The sequence below is a fragment of the Rana temporaria genome, chromosome 3 (assembly GCF_905171775.1).
Source record: "Rana temporaria chromosome 3, aRanTem1.1, whole genome shotgun sequence".
NCBI lineage: Eukaryota > Metazoa > Chordata > Amphibia > Anura > Ranidae > Rana > Rana temporaria.
The window spans coordinates 95,299,789-95,321,111 of NC_053491.1; the positions used below are offsets into that span (position 1 = coordinate 95,299,789).

The window sequence follows — 21,323 nt, forward strand, 5'->3', positions numbered from 1 at the left end:
AACCGAAAAACAGTCGTGTGTACGCGGCAATATTGAGGGGAATTTATCAAAACTGGAGCAGACAGAATCCAGAGCAGCTGTGCATAGCTACTAATCAGCTTCAATCTTACATTCCTAAGGCCCCTTTCACACTGGGGCGGGAGCCGCGGTGGCGGTATAGCGTCACTAAAAATAGCGGCGCTATACTGTCGGATTAGCCGCAGGATTCAGCCACTAGCGGTGCGGTATTAACCCCCGCTAGCGCCCGATAAAGGGTTAATAATGCCTGCAATGCGCCTCTGCAGAGGCGCATTGCGGGCGGTATTGCCGCGGTTTACCATTGTTTTAAGAGGGAAGGAGCGGTGAAGGAGCAGTATACCGCTCCAAAGATGCTGCTGACAGGAGATTTTTTTCTCTCCTGCCAGCGCATCGCCTCAGTGTGAAAGCCCTCCGGCTTTCACATTGAGGTTGCTGGGCAGGAGTTTTTCAGGCGGTATAGCAGCGCTATTTTTAGCGCTGTACCGCCTGAAAACTCCTCAGTGTGAAAGGGGTCTAAAGCTTAAAGTACACTGAGCAAAATTATAAACGCAACACTTTTGTGTTTGCTCATATTTATCATGAGCTGAATGCAAAGATCTACGACTTTTTGTATGTACAAAAAAGGTTTATTTCTCTCAAATATTGTTCACAAATCTGTCTCAATCTGTGTTAGGCTGGGTTCACACTAGTGCGCTGTGCAATATCGCATGTGATTCGCACCGCAGTGCAGCGCAAATCACATGCAATGTCCGTGCAATGAGATTTCAGCCATACAGATAGTATGGCTGATATAGCACCTCATTCGGACCAAACACGCACATGACCCTTTTTTTGGTCGCACCTATGCAAGTCAGTTCGCAGAGCTGAAATGGGGGTGTCGTTAATGTTGTATGACACTCCCCAGCAGTTCACATATGGCAGTATGAACTGCCGTGCGAGTCGGGTGTGATACAGGAACTCGCAGCGGATTCGCAGGGTTCTCGCATCACACTAGTGTGAACCCGGCCTGAGTGAGATCTTCTCCTTTGCAGAGATAATCCATCCACATCATAGATGTGGCATATCCAGATGCTGATTAGTAAGGATGAGCTCAGGCGTGTTCGCACACCCCACGTTCAGAGCCCGCCAGGAAGTCGGCACTTCCACATTGTCCCGACGTGCGGCTGCAGAGATCGGGAAATGTCTCACTGCCTGTGATTAGCGCAGTGCCAACTTCCTGGCGGGCTCTGCACGTGGGGTGTGCGAATATGCCGGTGCTCATCCTTATGCCGCATACACACGATCGTTTATCGGCATGAAAAAAAACGTTTTTAAAAATGTAATTTAAAATGATCGTGTGTGGGCTTCACATCATTTTTCGGCTTCTGAAAAACGACCAAAAAAAAAATTCGAACATGCTGCATTTTTTAACGTTGTTTTTAAAAATGTTGTTTTTCGGGTTGTGAAAAATGATCGTGTGTGGGCTAAAACAACGTTTTAAACCCGCACATGCCCAGAAGCAAGTTATGAGACCGGAGCGCTCGTTCTGGTAAAACTTCCGTTCATAATGGAGTAAGCACATTCATCACGCTGTAACAGACAAAAAAGCGCGAATCGTCTTTTACTAACAAGTAACCAGCTAAAAGCAGCCCAAAGGCGAATAGAACTTCCCTTTTAGAGTGCTGTCATACGTGTTGTACGTCACCGCGCTTTGTTCATCATTTTTAAAAAACGATGGTGTGTGGGCAACATCCAAGCATGATTGGAAAAACGTCGTTTTTTGGACATGCTGAAAAACGTCGGGTTTTTTTCATGCCGAAAAACGACTGTGTGTACGCGGCATTACTGATTAGACAGCATGATTTTTGCACAGGTGTGTCTTAGGCTGGCCACAATAAAAGGCCACTCTAATGTCTCGTACACACGATCCGATTATCGGATGATAAAAAATCGCTTTCGGATTGATCGTTCGATAATCTGATTGTTTAGCACACAGCTTTCGACAGCCTATCACGACAGTCCGTCCACCAAAATCCAAAGGGACAAAACTTTGCTCGGAGGACAGCCCATCGTACGACAATCGTTTAATCAGTACAGTATGTGTCCACTAAAAATCGATAGACGAACACCAAGCATGATCGGAAACACGAAAATAAACCAGAAGGACACAGGGGTCACACGTATTTGACATCATTTCAGATACGTAGCTACGCACACCGGAAGGTTTTTCCAGAATCAGTTTACAAAAATCATACTTTTAGTAGAGCACATTTTGCACTGTTGTATTCGATATTTAGTTTTATGCAACAAAATGCGAATGATATGTATGATAATCAAATCGTGTGTACGAGGCATTAGGCTACTTTCACACTGGGGAGGTTGAGGCGTCGGCGTTGCCTCACTGTGGAGACGATTGGGAGAGAGAGACCATGTGATGCCTAGCCCGGCTAGTCATTGCTAAACCCGGAAGGACTTTACATCTGCAGAAATGATTGGTTCATGGGTTGGGAACACAAGTCCAGTCCATCATGTGACTGGCTCGTGTCCAATCATGAGTGTCATCAAAGAAATCGTGACTGATTGGTTGGCCATTGATGTTGGCTTTGTATGTTTTCCATATATATAAGTGCAATATGGGGGAGCAGGTAGATGTAGAAGTCCTATTTGGAACAAAATGCGTTGGGCCAGGTACACCGCTCCCCATATTGACCCCCCTTTTTTTTATTGAACTGTGATCACTTTTATACTGTATGTTGGTTTTTATTAATTAAAACCTACCCTTTTGACCTCCACCATCGGAGCCCCTATTTTTTCGTTCTTTTCATGTTTTGTGGATGAAAGCTTTTTGAGTCTCTCCAGTTGGTCCCTATAACCCTTGAAAGGGGTCTTACTTACCAGAACCGAGATGTCTTGTGGATTCCTATCGATGTCCTAGCCACTCATATGGTTGGGATATTAGCATTGGATCAACCTTCAGCTAAGGAAAATTTGGGCCCATTGTTTTTTTTCCCCTGGTTGACACCATCAGGATACCAGTGAGACGTACTCTACACTCTTCAGGATTTCCACTTACAGTTTGGTCCACCAGCCGGTTGGGATACCACTTGCTCGATCGATCTGTTATCGGGTCCAACCAGAGGCGTCCCTAGGGGGGGGCCAGAGGGGGCCCTGACCCCCCCAACATCATGCTGTGCCCCACCATGTGCCCCCCCCAAAAAAAAATTTTTTTTTTTTTTTTTTGTGCAATTTTTGTATTTTGCTCCCCGAGAGGGAGAGCGTCCCCAGTAAGCTCTGCTGGGAATTCCTCCCCCTCCCTGTGCTCGCCGACACTGCATAATGTGAGCGCTCAAACAACCAGATATTCTAGCCTGGACCGTGTTTAAGTGTGTGCACTGCAGACTGCAGTACACTGTAATCACTGAACTACATTATCTCCATCCCTTCTCTCTCCCCCCATCTGTCTCCCTCCCCCTCTCCTGTTCTTTCAAAACATTCACAATTTACTTTCACTTTCAGTTAGGCAGATAATATACGGTGCAAATTTCTTTCCTGCATCCACAGATTGCAAGAAAGAAACGTGCATGATTCCCCCATCAACAGACAGTGGTGACAGGGGAATATCCCTCCTGCCCAGCAATTGTATTCTCCCGACAAACAGTGATTATCACTAGTGGCTATACAGCAACCACTAGTGATAATTATAAGAGAATCTGCTCATTAATGGTTCAAATCTCAGCCAGTTCCTGCTGAACCAGCTGAGATTTAAACTGTCTATGGCTGGTCTTAGCTCTTAGGCAGCCCATACATTGATTAGCACTGTGGAGTGTCGGCTTCCTGGCTTGATCGGGCATGTGGGATTTCAAACACACCCGAGCCCATCTCTATTGGTTGTAGACAGTTGAGCTCCCTGCAGGTTGCTTAGCAGCAGTGGACCCTTCTCTGACATGCTGATCGGGATGCAATCCAGGTGATGCTCCCAGACAAATCCTAGTCATAAATATCAGTGATTTTATTGATCAAAGCCCACACTTTACAGGCATAGAGCCCACATGGCTGCGGAACATACGTTTGATTATATTTATGTGGTTGTACTCTTGATGCTAATAAATACTGTGTTTATTAGATCTGACTGGGAGCATCACCTGGATCACATGCCGATCAGCATGTCAACAGAGAAGGTTATACAGCATTACTGCTGCTAGGTGACCAGCTGGGGGCTCGGCTCTCTATAACCAATAGGGTCAGCCTTCCCCTGCATGCACCCATAATGTCACCAGCACTAGGTCCTAATGGACTGCCGCCACTGCCAAGGAGACAGACGCCAGACCAGCTCTGTAAATAGCAGGGACAGGACAGCTGGGGAACCCTAGAGTGGCAGAACACCAGGGCCCGGTGGCAAGACAACCTTTGCAACCCTGATAGTTCTCCCACTGCTTTGGACCCTTATATTTTCTTGGTGTGCTGGTGACATATATCTCTTGTTTTCTGCCACCCTGGGGGGCCCCAGTATAGTAGGAAGGGAGCTCACTGCAGAACATGTGAAAGGGCCCATAGTGGGATCGTAGTAAAGGGCCCCAGGATATATATATATATATATATATATATATATATATAATTGCATTTTATAGTTGGCCCCCCTACTTTTGTCCCTGTCCCCCCATGTGCCCCCCCTAAATATGAAAGCTGGAGACGCCACTGGGTCCAACAGTTCTGGTATGCATATTTTATCCATACCTTTGGCTTGAAGAATTGTCTCTGGGATGGTCTTATGCCATCTCTACTGTGTTATGTACATCCACTTATGATGGACACTTTCATTACATTGGATTTTTTGTGTGACTTGATCATCATTTCACGTGTGGACTGATTATAATTTGTTTTACTATCACATCCAGTTGGGTGTATACTGTTAAGTCATTTTTGTGGCGCTATTTGGCCGCTATCGGGGCGCTTTTAACCCCAGTTGATAAAGGGTTAAAATTGCCCGCAAAGCGCTGCTGCAGCGGCGCTTTGCTGGCGGTGCTGCCTATTGATTTCAATGGGCAGGGGCGCTTTAGGAGCTTTAGGAGAGCCTCAAAGATGTGGCTAGAAGGTCCTGCCAGCACACCACTCAAGTGTGAAAGCCTTCAGGCTTTCACACTAGAGTGAAAAGAGGCTCTTTCAGCTAGGGCACTTTCCAGGCGCTATTTGTAGCGCTATAGTGCCTGAAAAGCGCCTCAGTGTGAAAGTAGCCTTAAATGTGCAGTTTTACTGTATTGGGGGGGGGGGGGGGGGCTAAAAACCAGTCAGTATCTGGTGTGACCACCATTTGCCTCACGTCTCCTTTAGAGTGGATCAAGTTGTTGATTGTGGCCTATGGAATGTTGGTCAATTCCCCTTTAATGGCTGTGCGAAGTTTCTGTATATTGACAGGAACTGGAATACTGTACGCTGATCCAGAGCATCCCAAACATGCTCAATGGTTGACGTGTCTGGAGTATGCTGGCCATGCAAGAACTGGGATGTTTTAAGCTTTCAGGAATTGTGTACAGATCCTTGCAACATGGGGCCGTGTATTATCATGCTGCAACTTGAGGTGATGGTCGTGGATGAATGGCACAAAAATTGGCCTCAGGATCTTGTCACGGTATCTCTGTGCTTCCATCAATAAAATGCACCTGCAGCCTTCTCCCTCCGCCACCTCACCAGATTTGCGTTACAAGGCATCATCTAAATACAGATGCAGGGACTTTTTTTTCTGCTTCCCCCGGCTCCTAGGTGGCCTAAGATATATTCCCTGGGCCCCATCAGTTCATTTAGAGGGGCCCAGTGGTGTCACTATGGGGGTGTGGATCGTGGTAACACCGGGGACGCTGCTACACACTGACAGAGTTGCAGTAGAGCGGTGCAAGTGTTATTTCACTTCCCTGTTAGGTGGAGTGATCTCCACCCGACAGGAGCTTCCTAGTCCCGGCTGGTGTGACTTCACGTTTCAGAGGCGGGGAGTGTGGGATTCAAGACAAGATGCTGCTGATAAGACCTGTCGCCAGAGCTCAGTGCACTGCAAGCAGGGCCGCCATCAGGAATTATGGGGCCCCTTACACAGCTTCAGGCATGGGCCCCCTGGAGCAGAGAGCCGGGGGGGGGGGGGGTGCTGCCACCTGAAATTGAGAAGCGGGGGGGGGGGGGCCCTTTACAAAAAAAGAAGAAATAAAGAAAAATATATATAAAAAAGGGGGGTAGCCATCCAGGGCCTTCTGGGCCCTTTAATAAAAAGAAAAAAAATATATAGATTTTTAAAAAGGAGGGTTGCCATCTGGGGCCCTAGGGACCTCTGGGCCCTATATATATATTATTATTATTTTTTATAAAAAGAAATTACAAAAAAAAGGGGGTTGCCATCTGGGACCTCTGGGCCCTTTAATAATAAAAAAATAACTATGGGCCCTTTAATAAAAAATAAATAAAAACAAATCTATATAAAAAAATAAATAAACATTTATTAAAAAAAGGGGGAGTTTCCATCCTGGGCCCTTTAAATATATATATATATATATATATATATATATAAGCAAAAAATAAAAATAAAAATAAACATTTATAAAAAAAAAAAAAAAAAGCAGGTTTGCCACATTGGGCCCTGGGGACCTCTGAGCCCTTTAATAAAAATGTATATATATATATATATACACACACACACACACACACATATACATATATAAAAGGAATAAAATAATATAAAAAAAAAAAAATTATTAAAAAAAAGGGAGGTTGCCATCCGGGGCCCTTTAATAATAATCATAATAATAATAATATGTATATAAAAATAAAATAAATATATATATATAAAAAAAAATTATAAAAAAAAGGGGGTTGTCATCCGGACCCCTAAAAAAAACAAAAAAAAAACAATTATTATTATTTTTTCAAAGGGGGTTGCCATCCGGGCCCCTTACAGGTGTACTGCCTGTACCCCCCTGATGGCGACCCTGACTGCAAGTGAGTGATCACATAACTCATTAACAGAACAATGCCTTAACTAACACCTTGTCTTAGATGTGTGAAGTGGTTAATGATTTGGGGGAGGGGAGGGGTACACTCAATACACTCAATGTATTAGTGACCAGTGGCTATTAACCCCTTTGTGCTGCATTAATGACAGTGGCACCATCAGTGTTAATTAACCCCCTTTATTAGAGGCATAGCTTGAAGCTTGTGGGCCAGATGCACAAGTTGACCTGGCTGGGCCCACCCCCCATTAGCACCCACCACTTCCACCGTGCATGTAGATACACCCACCTTATGCCAGCCAAGATACTCAAAGTGGCTTAAGAGTTTTGAGTTTAAAGAGTTCTTCCTTGAATCAGAGGACAGGGACCCCTGACAGGTCACTTGGCAGAACTCCGTTCCCATCCCAGCACTGTATACTAAGGTGACCAGATTTTTTAAATGAAATCTGGGGACATATTTTTTCTTTACTAGTAATGGCAACAATCAGCGACTCTCTGCTCATCGCCGCCGCCTCACAGCCTCTCAAGTCTTACTCTTCGGGCCCCGGCTACTACTGGATGGGGAGCGGAGGAAGATCACTCCGCCAGGGAAGGCAAGGAGATAGGCAGGTGGCTTGCCAGGATTTGAGCCAAGGCAGAAGAACATGTGAGTGAAGCTGAACGGGTATGCGCACGAAACTGAAGAAATATTCCCTCCGCTCCGACCAGCACATGATCATCAGAAAGGGGCACAGATAATGGAAAAAATACAACCCCCCCAATGCTAGTAGGCACGGCGGAGCGGGGGGGTGTAATTCAAATTTTTTTATTTTAATTCTGCACTGACTGTCTTTGAAATTGCCCCTGCCCCTTATTAAATCCAATCTGGGGACAAAACCAGGGACATACTTGGTCTGGGGACAGTGTCCTCAATCAGGGGACTGTCCCCTGAAACAGGGGATGTCTGGTCACCCTACTGTATACAGCTCCTCCCCCCACACTGCACAGGGTTGAAATCACATTCCTCTATACACAGTCTGTCAGCCTTCACAAGGTGTATCTGGCTTTTATGTTGCCATTCTGACATGTAAAATTCTCTGGCTGGAACGACAGTGTAGTTGCAGTAGGCAGATACACCCTGTCTAGATTGTGGCTGACTGGCTGTGTTGTAAAGGAATGTGATTGCAGCCCTGCGGAGGAGGAGCAGTATAGAGTGCAGTAATGGGAAAGGAGCTCAGGAGCCAGGCATAGCATCCAGGGTAGAGGGGTGATCAGGGGGCTTTGGGGGGGGGGGGTGCAACTTAGATCTAGGGGGGGGGGGAAGCCTTATAACACAACATCTGGAGCCTGTAGCTCCACAGGGGAAACGCGGAACTTGCATTTGAGATGCCATTTATTTGATTGACACCTCAAATCGCGGTGCGGGTCTCCGCTATTGTCGCACGATAAAACGTGCTGCAATCGTGGCAACCCGCATTGCTGGACGCATGTCGCCCAAAAATAGTTCAAGGTCATCAATTGGCTGGGGAGATGCGGGGGTTGGTGGATTTGTAACATATTCAGGGTGTAACATGTTACAAAAGGTGAACTAAGCCTTTAACCCCCCCAGAACACCCAGCCACTGCTTTAAGGCATAGTTCACACTGGCATTGAAAGCAGGCTGTTTTAACGCCCCTCAAACACCTATGCAAATGATACTATAGACAGCACACACAGTGCTGCTCACATTATCAAAACATGAAACGTTAGCATTGTTTTGCTTCAACATGTCGAGATTGAAAGGAGTTAAAGCGCGGCCCACCTATTAGGGTGCCTCCCCCCATTCATGCATCCGGCCGCCTAATCTACACACAAAGCACCGAACGCATGGATTCCAATGGGTGGGTGTTTTTTTTAAAGCACATGATTAGAGCCAGAGACTTAAAAAAAAAGGGTGGGCTCTGGGCGCAGAGCTGACCTATTCATGAGCTAAGGTTGGAGGCAGACTTTTCTAGGTGAGGCTTCCCTAGATATAATTCACCTGGTGGCTTGGATCATGCTGTAATCTGTCACGACTAAGCGTGCCTTGTGGCTGTGCCCGTGGGTAGCTGACCCTGCCTCCAAGCAGGCATGGTGCAGGATTCCCTTTGAGGGTTTGTCCTTCTTTGGGAACAAATTGGACAGTGCCATCACCTGTGCCACAGGGGGCAAATCGGGGTTCCTTCCCCAGGATCGCCGTCTGCTAAACCAGAAGAGAACACAGTCCAGGCAAGGTTCAGATTGAGCAAGGGATGCTCACTGCTATAGGCCTGGTCGTGAGTTCGGGAAGACCTGGAAGAAAAAACAGCCTTCAGACCAGAAGTTTTCAAAAGGGGCATCTTTTGAAAATGCCCCTAAGTCTTTATGATATTGTGCCTGCCCAGACAGAACAGCATCCTTGCCTCTCTTGGAAGAGAAAAGGCAAATTCTTCTGTCCTATGCAGACTCTCTTGTGGCTCAGGGCGCTGCATTTCCAGTTCCAGCAGACGAAAGGTTTCAAGGGGTCTACTCGCCCCTCTTCATGGTGTTGATGAAAACCGGTTCCTGGAGGTCAGTTATAGACCTAACCCACTTGAATTATTTTATCAAGAAGGAGAAGTTCAAGATGGAGACACTACTCGCGATCAGTCAAGCAATCCAACCAGGCGATTGGCTTGTGTCTATAGACCTGAAGGACGCCTACTTCCATGTTCCGATTAGCGTCAAAATTCCAGAAATACCTTCAGTTTGCTGTCGATCAAATCCATCTGCAGTTCATCTGTCTCCCCTTCGGGCTTACGACATCGCCTTGTGTGTTTTCAAAACTACTGTTGGCTGTCGTGGCTTTGATCAGGGCCAGAGGTATCCGTCTGTATCACTATCTAGACGTCCACAAGTGATTGCGAAAAGGCACAATGAAAATGACGGCATGCAATGTGGATCAAACGTGGCCAGAAATCCCTCCACCGCACACAGAGTGGCCTCTCACCTCACTGATTCGACCTATAATAGGTCACATGGCATGTAACTCTTTCCCAGTATAACTACTTAGAACATCCAATCGATCAGCATACCAAAGGTGTTGATCAAGGTCCTGAGCTTTGTCTCAAAGATGGCACTCAGACACGAGTGCTTACAGACAGCATAGAATACAATTGCAACAGCAATTGCAACAGCGATGGCTGTGGCTGACGTTTGTCGTGACTCCTCCCCCTCACGAGGGGGAGAAGTCACAACAGACGTCACCCACAGCCATCGCTGTTGCAATTGTATTCTATGCTGTCTGTAAGCACTCGCGTCTGAGTGCCTTGATCGACACCTTTGGTATGCTGATCGATTGGATATTCTAAGTAGTTATACTGGGAATGAGTTTTATATGAATTTACCTTGAGCGCTGGCTTGCAACCATTATTTACTGTTACATATTTTTCAGCGCTGAATTATTTTTCCTATTCACCATCTAGACGACCTGCTGTTGTAATCTGGGGACAGAGAGCAGTTGCTAATCCACAGATCTCAGGTCATCTCCACTCTACTCGAGTTTGGTTGGCTTCTGAATCTGGAAAAGAGTCATCTGGATTCTACGCAGTCCCTGGTATTCCTCAGGGCACACTTCAACACTATCAAGAGCACCATCTCGTTATCACTTGAAAAATCCCAGTGATCCGGGACAGAGTTCGGCTTGCAATGTTGTCCTCTTATCTCCGAGCCTCTCAATGCCTAAAGATCATAGGCTCCATGGTGGCAACAACACTCATGGTAAAGTGGGCTCAGTGGAAAATGTGACCCTTCCAGAAGGGCTTCCTCCAGCAGGGGAACCCAGGGCTTCGGTATCACTCTATTCGAATAACCTCATCCATGCGGTAGAGCCTTCCTTGGTGGCTACAACTCCTCAATTGTCACTCCATCGCACCTGTGTCCCCATCACTATAGATGCCAGCAACAGGGGCTGGGGCACTCTTTGCCTGACAGAAGTAGCCCAAGGCATATGGAATTTTCCCTCTCACAGGATAGTCTCCAATGTTCTGGAACTCCGTGCAGCATTCTGCGCTCTGCAGGTTTTTCACCACTTAACAGCAGGAGCTTCAGTCCTCCTAGGACTCGACAACAACAGTACGCAGTCGCATACATCAAGAGACAGGGGCTACTCGCAGTCTCTTCCTGTTGAAGGAAGTAGAGACCATCATGATCTGGGCCCAGAAAAACCTGGCCAGCTGTCTATCTCCCTGAAGTCCAGAAAGTTCAGGCAGATATTCTGTCAAGAGTTTCCTGGACAACGAGTGGACTCCCAAAAAATGTTGCCTTCTTGGTGTCTATAACATCGGGCAAGAGGGTCTCTGGCCGATGAATCAGCTCTCTGGAATGCAAGGAGCCATTTCTATCCTTTTTTTTTTTTTTTCCTTATCGGGTAGTTTTAATTCCTATGTTGGGTTCAAACCCCAAAGTGGCATCTGTGTTTCATGACAATCAGGAGATTGCTCTTCCAACGTTCAGATCTACCAAGGATTCCAGTGTTCATCACTTAGATGTTGGAAAAGCTCTGCGTCAGTATCTTGAAGCTACAGCTTCTTTCCGTCAGACCGACCACCTGTACGTTCTTATTCATGGGAAGATTAAGGGAATGCATGCCTCTTCCAGACCTATCGCAGCATGAATTGTTCAGGCAATTCAGTGGGCTTACAAAGCCAAGGGCTTGGCGCCTCCAGAAGTGGTGACTGCTCACTCAACTAGAAGGGTGTCTTCATCATGGGCAGTGTCACGTCACGTTTTTCCAGAAGTTATTTGCAAGGTGGCCTCGTGGTCTTCAGTTAACACGTTCATGCCACAATACTGCGTAGTCAGCCTTGTTATCTTCTGTTAAATTTGGTTTACGTATCTTGTTTGATTGTGCCAATTAAACCTTTTTCTTTTGTCCAGCACTCAGCACACCTGGGTGTGTATGGCTAGTTATTTCCCACACGTAGACTGTCATGGAGTCTGTCAGGAAAATGGATATAAAATACTTACCATAATTTTCCTTTCCTGATGGACTCCATGGCAGCAGAAATTTCCTCCCAGTGGCTGGAGTAGGCTAAATTATGGAACATGGCCTCTGGCCCAGAGCAAAGATTTATGGGAGAAGGGTCCTATGAGGTATGAGGGGGCGGGATTAACCCACACATAGGCTGCCATGGAGTCCAAAAGGAAAGAAAATTACGGTAAGTATTTGATATAAATTTTCAGTTTTATGTCTCCAAATGAAAAAAATCCCATATATATATATATATATATATTTTTTTTTTACATGTATTTTGCAGCATCCAGTGCCTATCACATGACCTCCCTTCTGAGTTTAATTGCAGCCAGTGGGCGTGGTTGCGAAAGGCTAGTGACATCACTTCCAGGAAGTGACCTGTTCCTGTGTAGCCAATGGGCGTATACAGGATGGGAGGAGCTCATCATAGGTTCCTGCCCAGTGTTCTCTTATTAACCACTTTACGTCCAGAGGCCGTCATATGACGGCCTGGGCTTTGTGGGGCTATATCTGAATGATGCCTGCAGCTACAGGCATCATTCAGATATCAGCATTTTCAGCCAGCGATTCCCTACACCATAAAAATGATCATAGTAGCTGTTTCACTGCTTGATCAGCTCTTGGGTGCTGCCATTTCTTGTAAGGGAAACTGGTGTTCTGTCAAAAGAGCCAACCCATCAAAATCTTCAATTACGTCACTTTCGGTGACTCTCCAGCAGCAGTAATTTCAGATATCAATGGCTGTTTTCACAGAACCCTGGCAGCATATACACTACGATACACGATATAATGAGTGGACATTGTTAGTCTGCCCGCTAGCAACCAACAACATGGCTGCCTCCAAGGCGGCGACAACTTTTTTACTCCTTAGCCAGTGTTCTGCCAACTCTTCATGTACCGTAGTGTATACACGGCTGGTGTTGGCTCTTTTGATAGAACACCAGCAGTGAAGCTTTGCAGCTTCACAGCTGGTTACCTACTGTGCATGCATAAAGCGTGCTGTGCTTTGTGAATGGCCCAGTAGCGGTGGAAGGAGGAGGGGGCCAAATTTCCGAGTGACTTTGCCGCGGTGAAGTCACCCGGAAGTGGGAGTGGGTACCTGTCAAAAACAGGTACCTGCTCCCCCGCCAAAAAAAGGTGCCAAATGTGGCAGCGGAGGGGAGGAGGAAGTAAACAAGCAGAGCTTACCCTTTTGGGTGGAGCTCTGCTTTAAGAAATAAGAAAGAACCATTCACACAGGAGGGCTGGGAGCTCCAGTTTACATATACAGTATAGCTGTGCAGGGCTTTGAATCAAAAGTACCACAGCAGAAATGAGCTTGACCCCGGGGGAGCTGTCAGGGTAGCTGGACATGTAAGTGTAACGCATGACAAGCTGATGCTGCGTCCACCTAGGTAAGTATGATTCAAAAAAATAAAAATTCCCATACATCTTTTAATAGTTTTTTTGTCATCTCAGCTGTTATCAAGCAAGACAAAGTGTACTGACTCAGTGAAAGTTCCCTCTAACAGGTAATCTTCAAATTTCTACATTTATTACAATATAAAATAAGGGAATCAAGCATGTACAATTGAGAAAAATATACAGTATATGGTTTCTGGAACTCTGGATCACATACACATACACCTTGATATCCACAATGAAGAATGTGCATGCCAATTAAATAAGCTACTAGCAGAGAGTCAGAATCATATAATTCACCTTTACTACAGCCTTCTATTAAAACTTCATATTATAAACTTACTTGAGCAGAACTCCATATTTCTTGTTGCGATAATCACGATATTCAAACCATGGCTGGATCCTCAGTCGCTCTGGATGCATCCCCTCCACCTGGAATAACGTAGCAGCATCTTCTGGCCACTGAATATAAACACTATCATATGTTCCCAGTTTCTCCCTGTGTGAACAAGAGAACTGCCATTACTATTCTATGCATATTCATATTAATCCATTAATGAAATATAGCAGTAACAGGGGTACTGGGGGGGTCGATTCACTAAGAGCTAAATACCGACAACTAAAATGCGGTAAATTGCAGCATGCAGTAAATCACTTATGAAATGTCAATTTAGCGTTAAATACCGAATGCGGTATTTGTTCGATTCAGCTGTAATTACCTGCAGTAATTTGCCGCTATGAGCTGGTTGCTAAGGAGCGGGCTGTTTTTTGACAAAAAGCTGATTGCTGAGGAGCGAGCCGGCTGCCCCGTCCTTAACAACGGATGACTCATGACAGCTCAATGTAAAAAAATTATAATAAAAAAAACTGCGTGGGGTCCCCAACATCCATACCAGACCCTTTTCCGAGCATGCAGCATGGCAGGTAAGGAAAGAGAGGGACAAGCGAGCGCCCCCCCTTCTGAACCATACCAGACCACATGCCCTCAGCATGGGGGGGGTGGGTGCCTTGGGGCAGGAGGGCTCTGCCCCCCATTCCAAAGCACCTTGTCCCCATGTTAATGGGGACAAGGGTCTCATCTCCACAACAGTGGTTGGTGGTTGTGGGGGGCGGGGGTCTACAGTCAGGAGGCTTTACTGGTCCGTGATGTCACAAGGGGCGAAGCCACCTGGTGGCGTAGCCAGGTGGCCCACCCCTTACCTATATAAGAAACTACAGGCGGAGCCTGTAGTGGGCAGCCAGCCTTCATCGATGGCGGGAGCGTCTGTTTTTTTTTCTGTCTGGCGGGCAGCGTGATTGACAAAGGATTTACATCAGGGGACACTATTTTTTTATTTAAGGAATTAAAAAAAAACTGTGTGTGTTTTTATTGTTTTGTGACACTTTTTTGGTGAATGAGTGGGAATACTATGTACCCGATACTCATTCACGTGGGGGGGCGGGATCTGGGGGGCCCCTTCTTAAAGGGGGCCCGATTGTGGGGATGAGGCATTTGTCACAATCAACATGGGGACAAGGTGCTTTTGGGTGGGGGAGGCAGAGCCCCCCCCCCCTATGGGGAGTGGCTGCCTAATTTGCCTAAAAACTGTGCTTTTTTCTGGTGGAATGTTAGCAGAGTGGCAACAAAGTTTGCTGCTGGCCATATAAACCGGGCTGGCGATAGGCCTCATAGTTCTGGGTAAGGATGAGCTCTGGCGTGTTCGAATAGAACATGTGCAGAGCCCGCCAGGAAGTGTGCACGGCTCTGTGCTAATCACAGCCAGGGAGACATTGTCCCGATACTCAGCTGCAGGGATCGTGAAATGTCTCCCTGGCTGTCATTAGCGCAGCGCCGTGCACACTTCCTGGCGGGCTCTGCACGTGTTCTATGCGAACACACCAGAGCTCATCCTTAGTTCTGAGCAGCTGCACTGCAGGCTGAGAGAGTGAAAAGGTGAATGGTCCGCACCCCGTCTCAGCCTCTCCCTGGCCTTCAGACTGGATGATTCTTGGTGCAGTCGCACTCAGAGCTGTGAAGAAGAGGAGCAAGGCATGTAGCCTGACTACAGCACTCACTGTGCTGCACTAATGCTGTGGAAACAGCAGGTGGAGTAAAGTTGTACAGCCAATTGGGAATGGTAAATTATTGATTTGCATTTGGCAATGCTGCAGGATGGGACCTGTCTTTGTCTAATAATGCTGCTTCTGCTTGAATGTGGCTCTGTGTCTGTCTCTTAGCTGAGGCTGTCTCTTAAATTGATTGGGCTGTCCCTTAGCTGGGACTGTCTCTTAGCTGGATTGGGCTGTCTCTTAGCTGGATGGGACTATATCTTAGCTGGGACTGTATTGTAGCTGGATTGGGCTGTCCCTTAGCTGGGACTGTGTCTTAGCTGGATTGGGCCGTCTCTTAGCTGGGACTATTTTGAAGCTGGATTGGGCTGTCTCTTAGCTGGATTGGGCTGTCTCTTTGCTGGATTGGGCTGTCCCTCAGCTGGGACTGTCTCTTAGCTGGATTGGACTGTCTTTTAGCTGAGACTATCTTAGCTGCATCGGGCTGTCTCTTAGATGGATTGGACTGTCCCTCATCTGGGACTGTCTCTTAGCTGAATTGGGCTCTTAGTTGGATTGGGCTGTCTCTTATCTGGATTGGGCTGTCTCTTATCTGGATTGGGTTGTCTCTTATCTGGATTGGGTTGTCTCTTATCTGGATTGAGTAGTCTCTTATCTGGATTGGGCTGTCTTTTGGCTGGATTGGGTTGTCTTTTGGCTGGATTGGGCTGTCGTTTGGCTGGATTGGGCTGTCACTTAGCTGGATTGGACTGTCTCTTAGCTCGGGATGTTTCTTAGCTGGTTTGGAATTTTTCTTAGCTGAAACTGTCTTAGCTGGATGGGGTTGTCTTGTAGCTGGATTGGGTTGTCTCATAGCTAGATTGGGTTGTCTCATAGCTAGATTGGGTTGTCTCATAGCTGGATTGGGCTGTCTCTTTGCTGGATATATGGGGGCATGTCTCTTTGCTGGATATATGGGGGCATGTCTCTTTGCTGGATATATGGGGGCATGTCTCTTTGCTGGATATATGGGGGCATGTCTCTTTGCTGGATATATGGGGGCACGTCTCTTTGCTGGATATATGGGGGCACGTCTCTTTGCTGGATATATGGGGGCATGTCTCTTTGCTGGATATATGCGGCACGTCTCTTTGCTGGATATATGGGGCACGTCTCTTTGCTGGATATATGGGGCACGTCTCCTTGCTGGATATATTGGGTATGTCTCCTTGCTGGGCGTGAGTGGGGCCTCATGTCTAAGTTTTGCTAAGGCCTCACAAAGCCTAGAGCTGCCTCTGCACAGAGAATACCAGGGATACAAGGAAGGGGGGAACCAGGACTGAGGTTGAGAACAAATGTAAGGCAGTGGGGTGCAGGGTACATGATGGAAGACAAGAGCAAGATAAATATCAGCAGCCTCTGACTTAGCACAGCAAAGCAAACAAAACACTGACATAAGGCGTATCAGTAGAAGGGGGGGTTTAATTACCCTCCCCGCAGTGAGCATCAAGTAGAGACTGATTACTAGAACCTGCGGGCTGCTGGGAGACACCTGCTAGTGGCCACTGTAAGCACAGCTTTCCGCTCTGGGAAGCACAGTGCCACCAGCAGGTGACACTAGTTTTAGCTTATGGCTCGGTAACCAGCGCGGCCTCAAGCCGGGTTAGGCTTCCGAAGGCCACTTCTGGTAGTTAGAGGTCCAGTTAAATGTCAGATTAGAAACTACTAGGGAGGGACTAAGGCACAGAGTAGATAGGCTGACTCTGAGTTCTGTGGTGTGTACAAAATCCTGATGGCAAGAAACATCTAAAATGTCTGAAAAATGTTTAGTGGGCATATTTGATACTAAAAAACTCTCTCCACTGGGCAAACCATTTAAAACAGCTGAAATGCAGTTAAAGCGGAGCTCCACCCTAAAGTGGAACTCCCGCTGATCGGAATTGTCCCCCCCACCGGTGTCACATTTGACACCTTTCAGGGGGAGGGGGGTGCAGATACCTGTCTAAAGACAGGTATTTGCACCCACTTCCGGCCACATAGTCTCGGGCAGACTGCGGGCATGACGTCACCCCCCCCCCCCCCCCGTTGTGTTCTGGGAACACTCGGTTCCCAGTACACAGCGAGAGCCAATCGGCAGGCGAAGCGCAACTCGTCGAGGATGGCAAGGGGGGGCAGCAGAGTGACAAGCGATCGCTCGTCCTCTGCTGCGGACGGCGCTGGACTCCAGGACAGGTAAGTGTCCTAATATTAAAAGTCAGCAGCTGCAGTATTTGTAGCTGCTGGCTTTTAATATTTTTTTTTACCTGGCAAAGGGTTTTTAAATTCATGAAATATTCCAATAACATATACATTAAATATTTTCCCAATTGCATTGGTATAATTTTAAGGGCATTCCCGAGTTGCCTTTATTCAGCTATGCATGATCACAAATCAATTATTTTTTTATAATGTACAGTAAACATTGTAATATAGATATTTTGTAAATATAATGAGGACATAGATACACTATGATTTATATATGAGATTTTAGAATGTATTGCTATATTATTAATGAATTGCAATGGCTTGATTCTAAACTAAGAACCTTACTGTAATTAAATAATAAGAAGGAAAAACACACTAACTAGGTTTATTTATAATTGTTTTCACTCAAGATTTACACAACCTTTACCCAGAATTGACACATTTTTTTCCAGCTGAATCCAAGTAAAATAATGTGTAAACCCTGGGAGAAAAAATAAATAAAAAAGAGACCCCCAAAATTACCTGAAATGTAAAAATGTATTTTATTCCATTCTAATGCCGCGTACACACGATCATTTTTCGGCATTAAAAAAAACGAAGTTTTTCCAACTTCATCATTAAAACGACGTTGCCCACACACCATCGTTTTTAAAAAATGCTCTAGCAAAGCGCGGTGACGTACAACACGTACGACGGCACTATAAAGGGGAAGTTCCATGCGGATGACGCCACCCTTGGGGCTGCTTTAGCGGATTCCGTGCTAGTAAAAGACGATTCGCGCTTTTCTGTCTGTTACAGTGTGATGAATGTGCTTACTCCATTATGAACGGTAGTTTTAGCAGAACGAGCGCTCCCGTCTCATAACTTGCTTCTGAGCATGTGCGGGTTTTTAACGTTGTTTTAGCCCACACAAGATCATTTTTTACAACCCGAAAAACGACATTGTTTAAAACGTCGTTACAGAATGCAGCATGCTCGGAAAAAAAATTGTCGTTTTTAAGAACCCGAAAAATGATGTGAAGCCCACACACGATCATTTTAAAAGACATTTTTTTAAAACAACGTTTTTTTCATGCCGGAAAATGATCGTGTGTACGCGGCATAAGATCTCTAATCTTGTTAGTAAAGGGGCATATACACTTAGAAAAAAGTCTGTTGCAGCTATGGGGATGTGTGTCTAACATCAGTGAATATGAACGTGCATACTCTAAGCCAAATATGCACATGCATTGCACATAAATGCATGTAAGCATTTCAATAAGGCATCTCTACTTCATTGACCAAGATTGTTGGCCTTATGACTTGTATGTGACCTAATAATAATAAGAAATATTATATATAGTGTGTGTGTGTGTGTGTATATATATATATATATATATATATATATATATATATATATAGGCACATGATGGTATGGTCAAGCTCCATTCACACCTTGGCGACAAAACGCCCGACGCTCGTGCCGCTGGAGGGGAGAATTGCCATTGATGTCTATGAGATGGTTCACATCTCATAAACGCCGTCCGCCTGCCGCCTGAAAACAAGTCCCGGACCCTTTTTTTCAGGCGGCATTGGTGTTCGGCCATAGACATCAATGGCAAATCTTTGTGAAAAAAAAAAAAGTAACATAATCGCGGAAAAATACGCTGCGTATGCGGCGTTACAATGTGAATGGGGGCTCAGTGCTATACAGCAGTAGTGTTGTTTTTACCAGAGCTCCCAACTTTTTTTAAAACACTTTTTATTGAATTTTCGTGTGAAAGAAAAAATTTACGAAATAAAGCCTCTGGGCATCCCCCCGACTTAAACAACACACATTGTAACAGTCCTATATGTTCTAATACATCTATTGTAACAACTATAAACTTAGACTGCTCGTGCCATCAAATTGGAGGGATATTGGGAAGGATAATGGATCATATACTTCAGGTAAGCACTTCAATGAGAGGTGCTGGGGCAAACGCATCCAGGTGTACATTTGAATACCAGCAAAATTAGGTCTTCACCGCTACAAGACATTTAGTTAAAGTAAACAAACAAAAGGATCTAGATCTTACTGTGTTGCGTTCGTGATGTCTCATTCTAACTACATGTGCCAAAATGTGTCAAACTTGGCTGGGCAGCATTTGATGAGATAGGCCGCTTTGTACAATGGCACCGCTGATTTGACCAAACGATTTCCATGAATTCAAAGTGGGTACCTCTGGTTGTTTCCATTTTATGAGTAAAGCCTTTCTAGCATAACATAATAGGAGTCCTATTAGAGTTCTGGTTGCTCGGCGGCAGGCCAGGGAGCCCACAAGACCCAGCAAGCAGATCGACACTTTCAGGGGAACAAGCTCTCAACTTTTTGAGATGGGAACAAAGGACACCTATTATGTGTCACCCACCCTTAAAGGAGAAATATACAAAATAAATATTAGTTAAACCCACAAGTGCTTTTTTACCACTACTATTCCCAAATGCAGTAACTAGATGAGCACTGGGAAACACTTTTTAAAAGATAAAAAGTGCATTTTATATACAACTATAGAGATCAGACCAAAACGTGGGACAAATGAGGAGCAAAGAGGGACGGAGGGACTTCCAAATCAGGGACAGTCCCTTAAAATCAGGGACAGTCCCTTAAAATCAGGGACAGTTGGGAGCTATGATGTTGAGATACTTTGTTAAGCATATTGGTGTAGTAAGGTCCTCTTGCTACCCCCTTCAAAGTATGCCTTCTAGCTTGCTTACTAGTATCCTAATCCACAATCTTACTTTTTATCCATATATATTTTAGCCAAACATGCCCTACTATTTACATTGTACCTGCATCTGTACACTGCTTATAAGCTATCTTCAACCTGCAGAAGATTTATACAGAATATTACTTCTTATACAAATGTCACAACCAAAAGCCACAACACCCCCCCCCCCCCCCCCCCCAAGAAAAGAAAATGTCTGTCCTGCCTGTAGATTGGTCCAAATCGCTTGAAATTCTCTTCCATATGATGGTGAATGTTGTGAAAGCCGTCCTTTCTAAAGAAGTGGTATAAGCCAGTCCATCCATTCCTCCAGTCACCCGGCAGTTGGTCAAAGGGCAGGGGACTTGTTCCACTTTGGTTATGGATCACTGAAGAGCTCTCACTTAACACCGAGTGGTAGTTGAGCATCCCAGAGGTAGAGGGAAGAAGGCACAGTCTTCGATAGAACATCATGATGTCTGTCGGTCAGAGGGCACAGGAGCCTCTCTTATAGAGCTGTATAAAACATGAAGGACACAACGAGGGGAGTTAAGGGACATGGCCATGAGCAGAGGAAGATTTCAGGGCTACAGCTGTACACAGAGCAGGGGGGGAGCTGTCTCTATGAGCGATAGCATACTAAGATTTAAAAAAAAAATTGTTTAAAGCCAACTATACAACGTTTAAAGGAGATAAATCCATTTCAGTTTTTTTGCTTATGTCTTTTAATTTTTGCTTAAAATTAATTCCAAAGCATCTGTCAGCTTTCTCTGTGCTAGGTAAAAGCAATTTTAAAGTAATAGACACTGAAGATAGTAACTCCCACGTCTTCCTTACATCTGTATACAACTGTATTAGCTATATATGAAACATTAGCAGCTGTTCTCTTAGAAAATATGGTGTAATATTTGTATGGTGATTTAATAGACAATTCTAGCCAAAAAGTAC

At 45.5% G+C, this 21,323-nt stretch overlaps 1 protein-coding gene across 1 annotated transcript in view; it reads right to left on the bottom strand.

Moving 5' to 3' along the window:
- LOC120931500 (cholesterol side-chain cleavage enzyme, mitochondrial) overlaps window positions 1–20,898 on the bottom strand; it is an 87,018-nt gene extending 66,120 nt beyond the window's left edge. Inside the window, exons 1-2 of the mRNA XM_040343017.1 lie at window positions 20,602–20,898; window positions 13,721–13,876 (exon numbers count right to left, since the gene is read on the bottom strand). Coding sequence (XP_040198951.1) covers window positions 13,721–13,876; window positions 20,602–20,849 — 404 coding nt within the window. The 5' untranslated portion in view covers window positions 20,850–20,898. The remainder of the gene's footprint in view (window positions 1–13,720; window positions 13,877–20,601) is intronic.
- Between the last annotated feature and the right edge of the window lie 425 nt (window positions 20,899–21,323).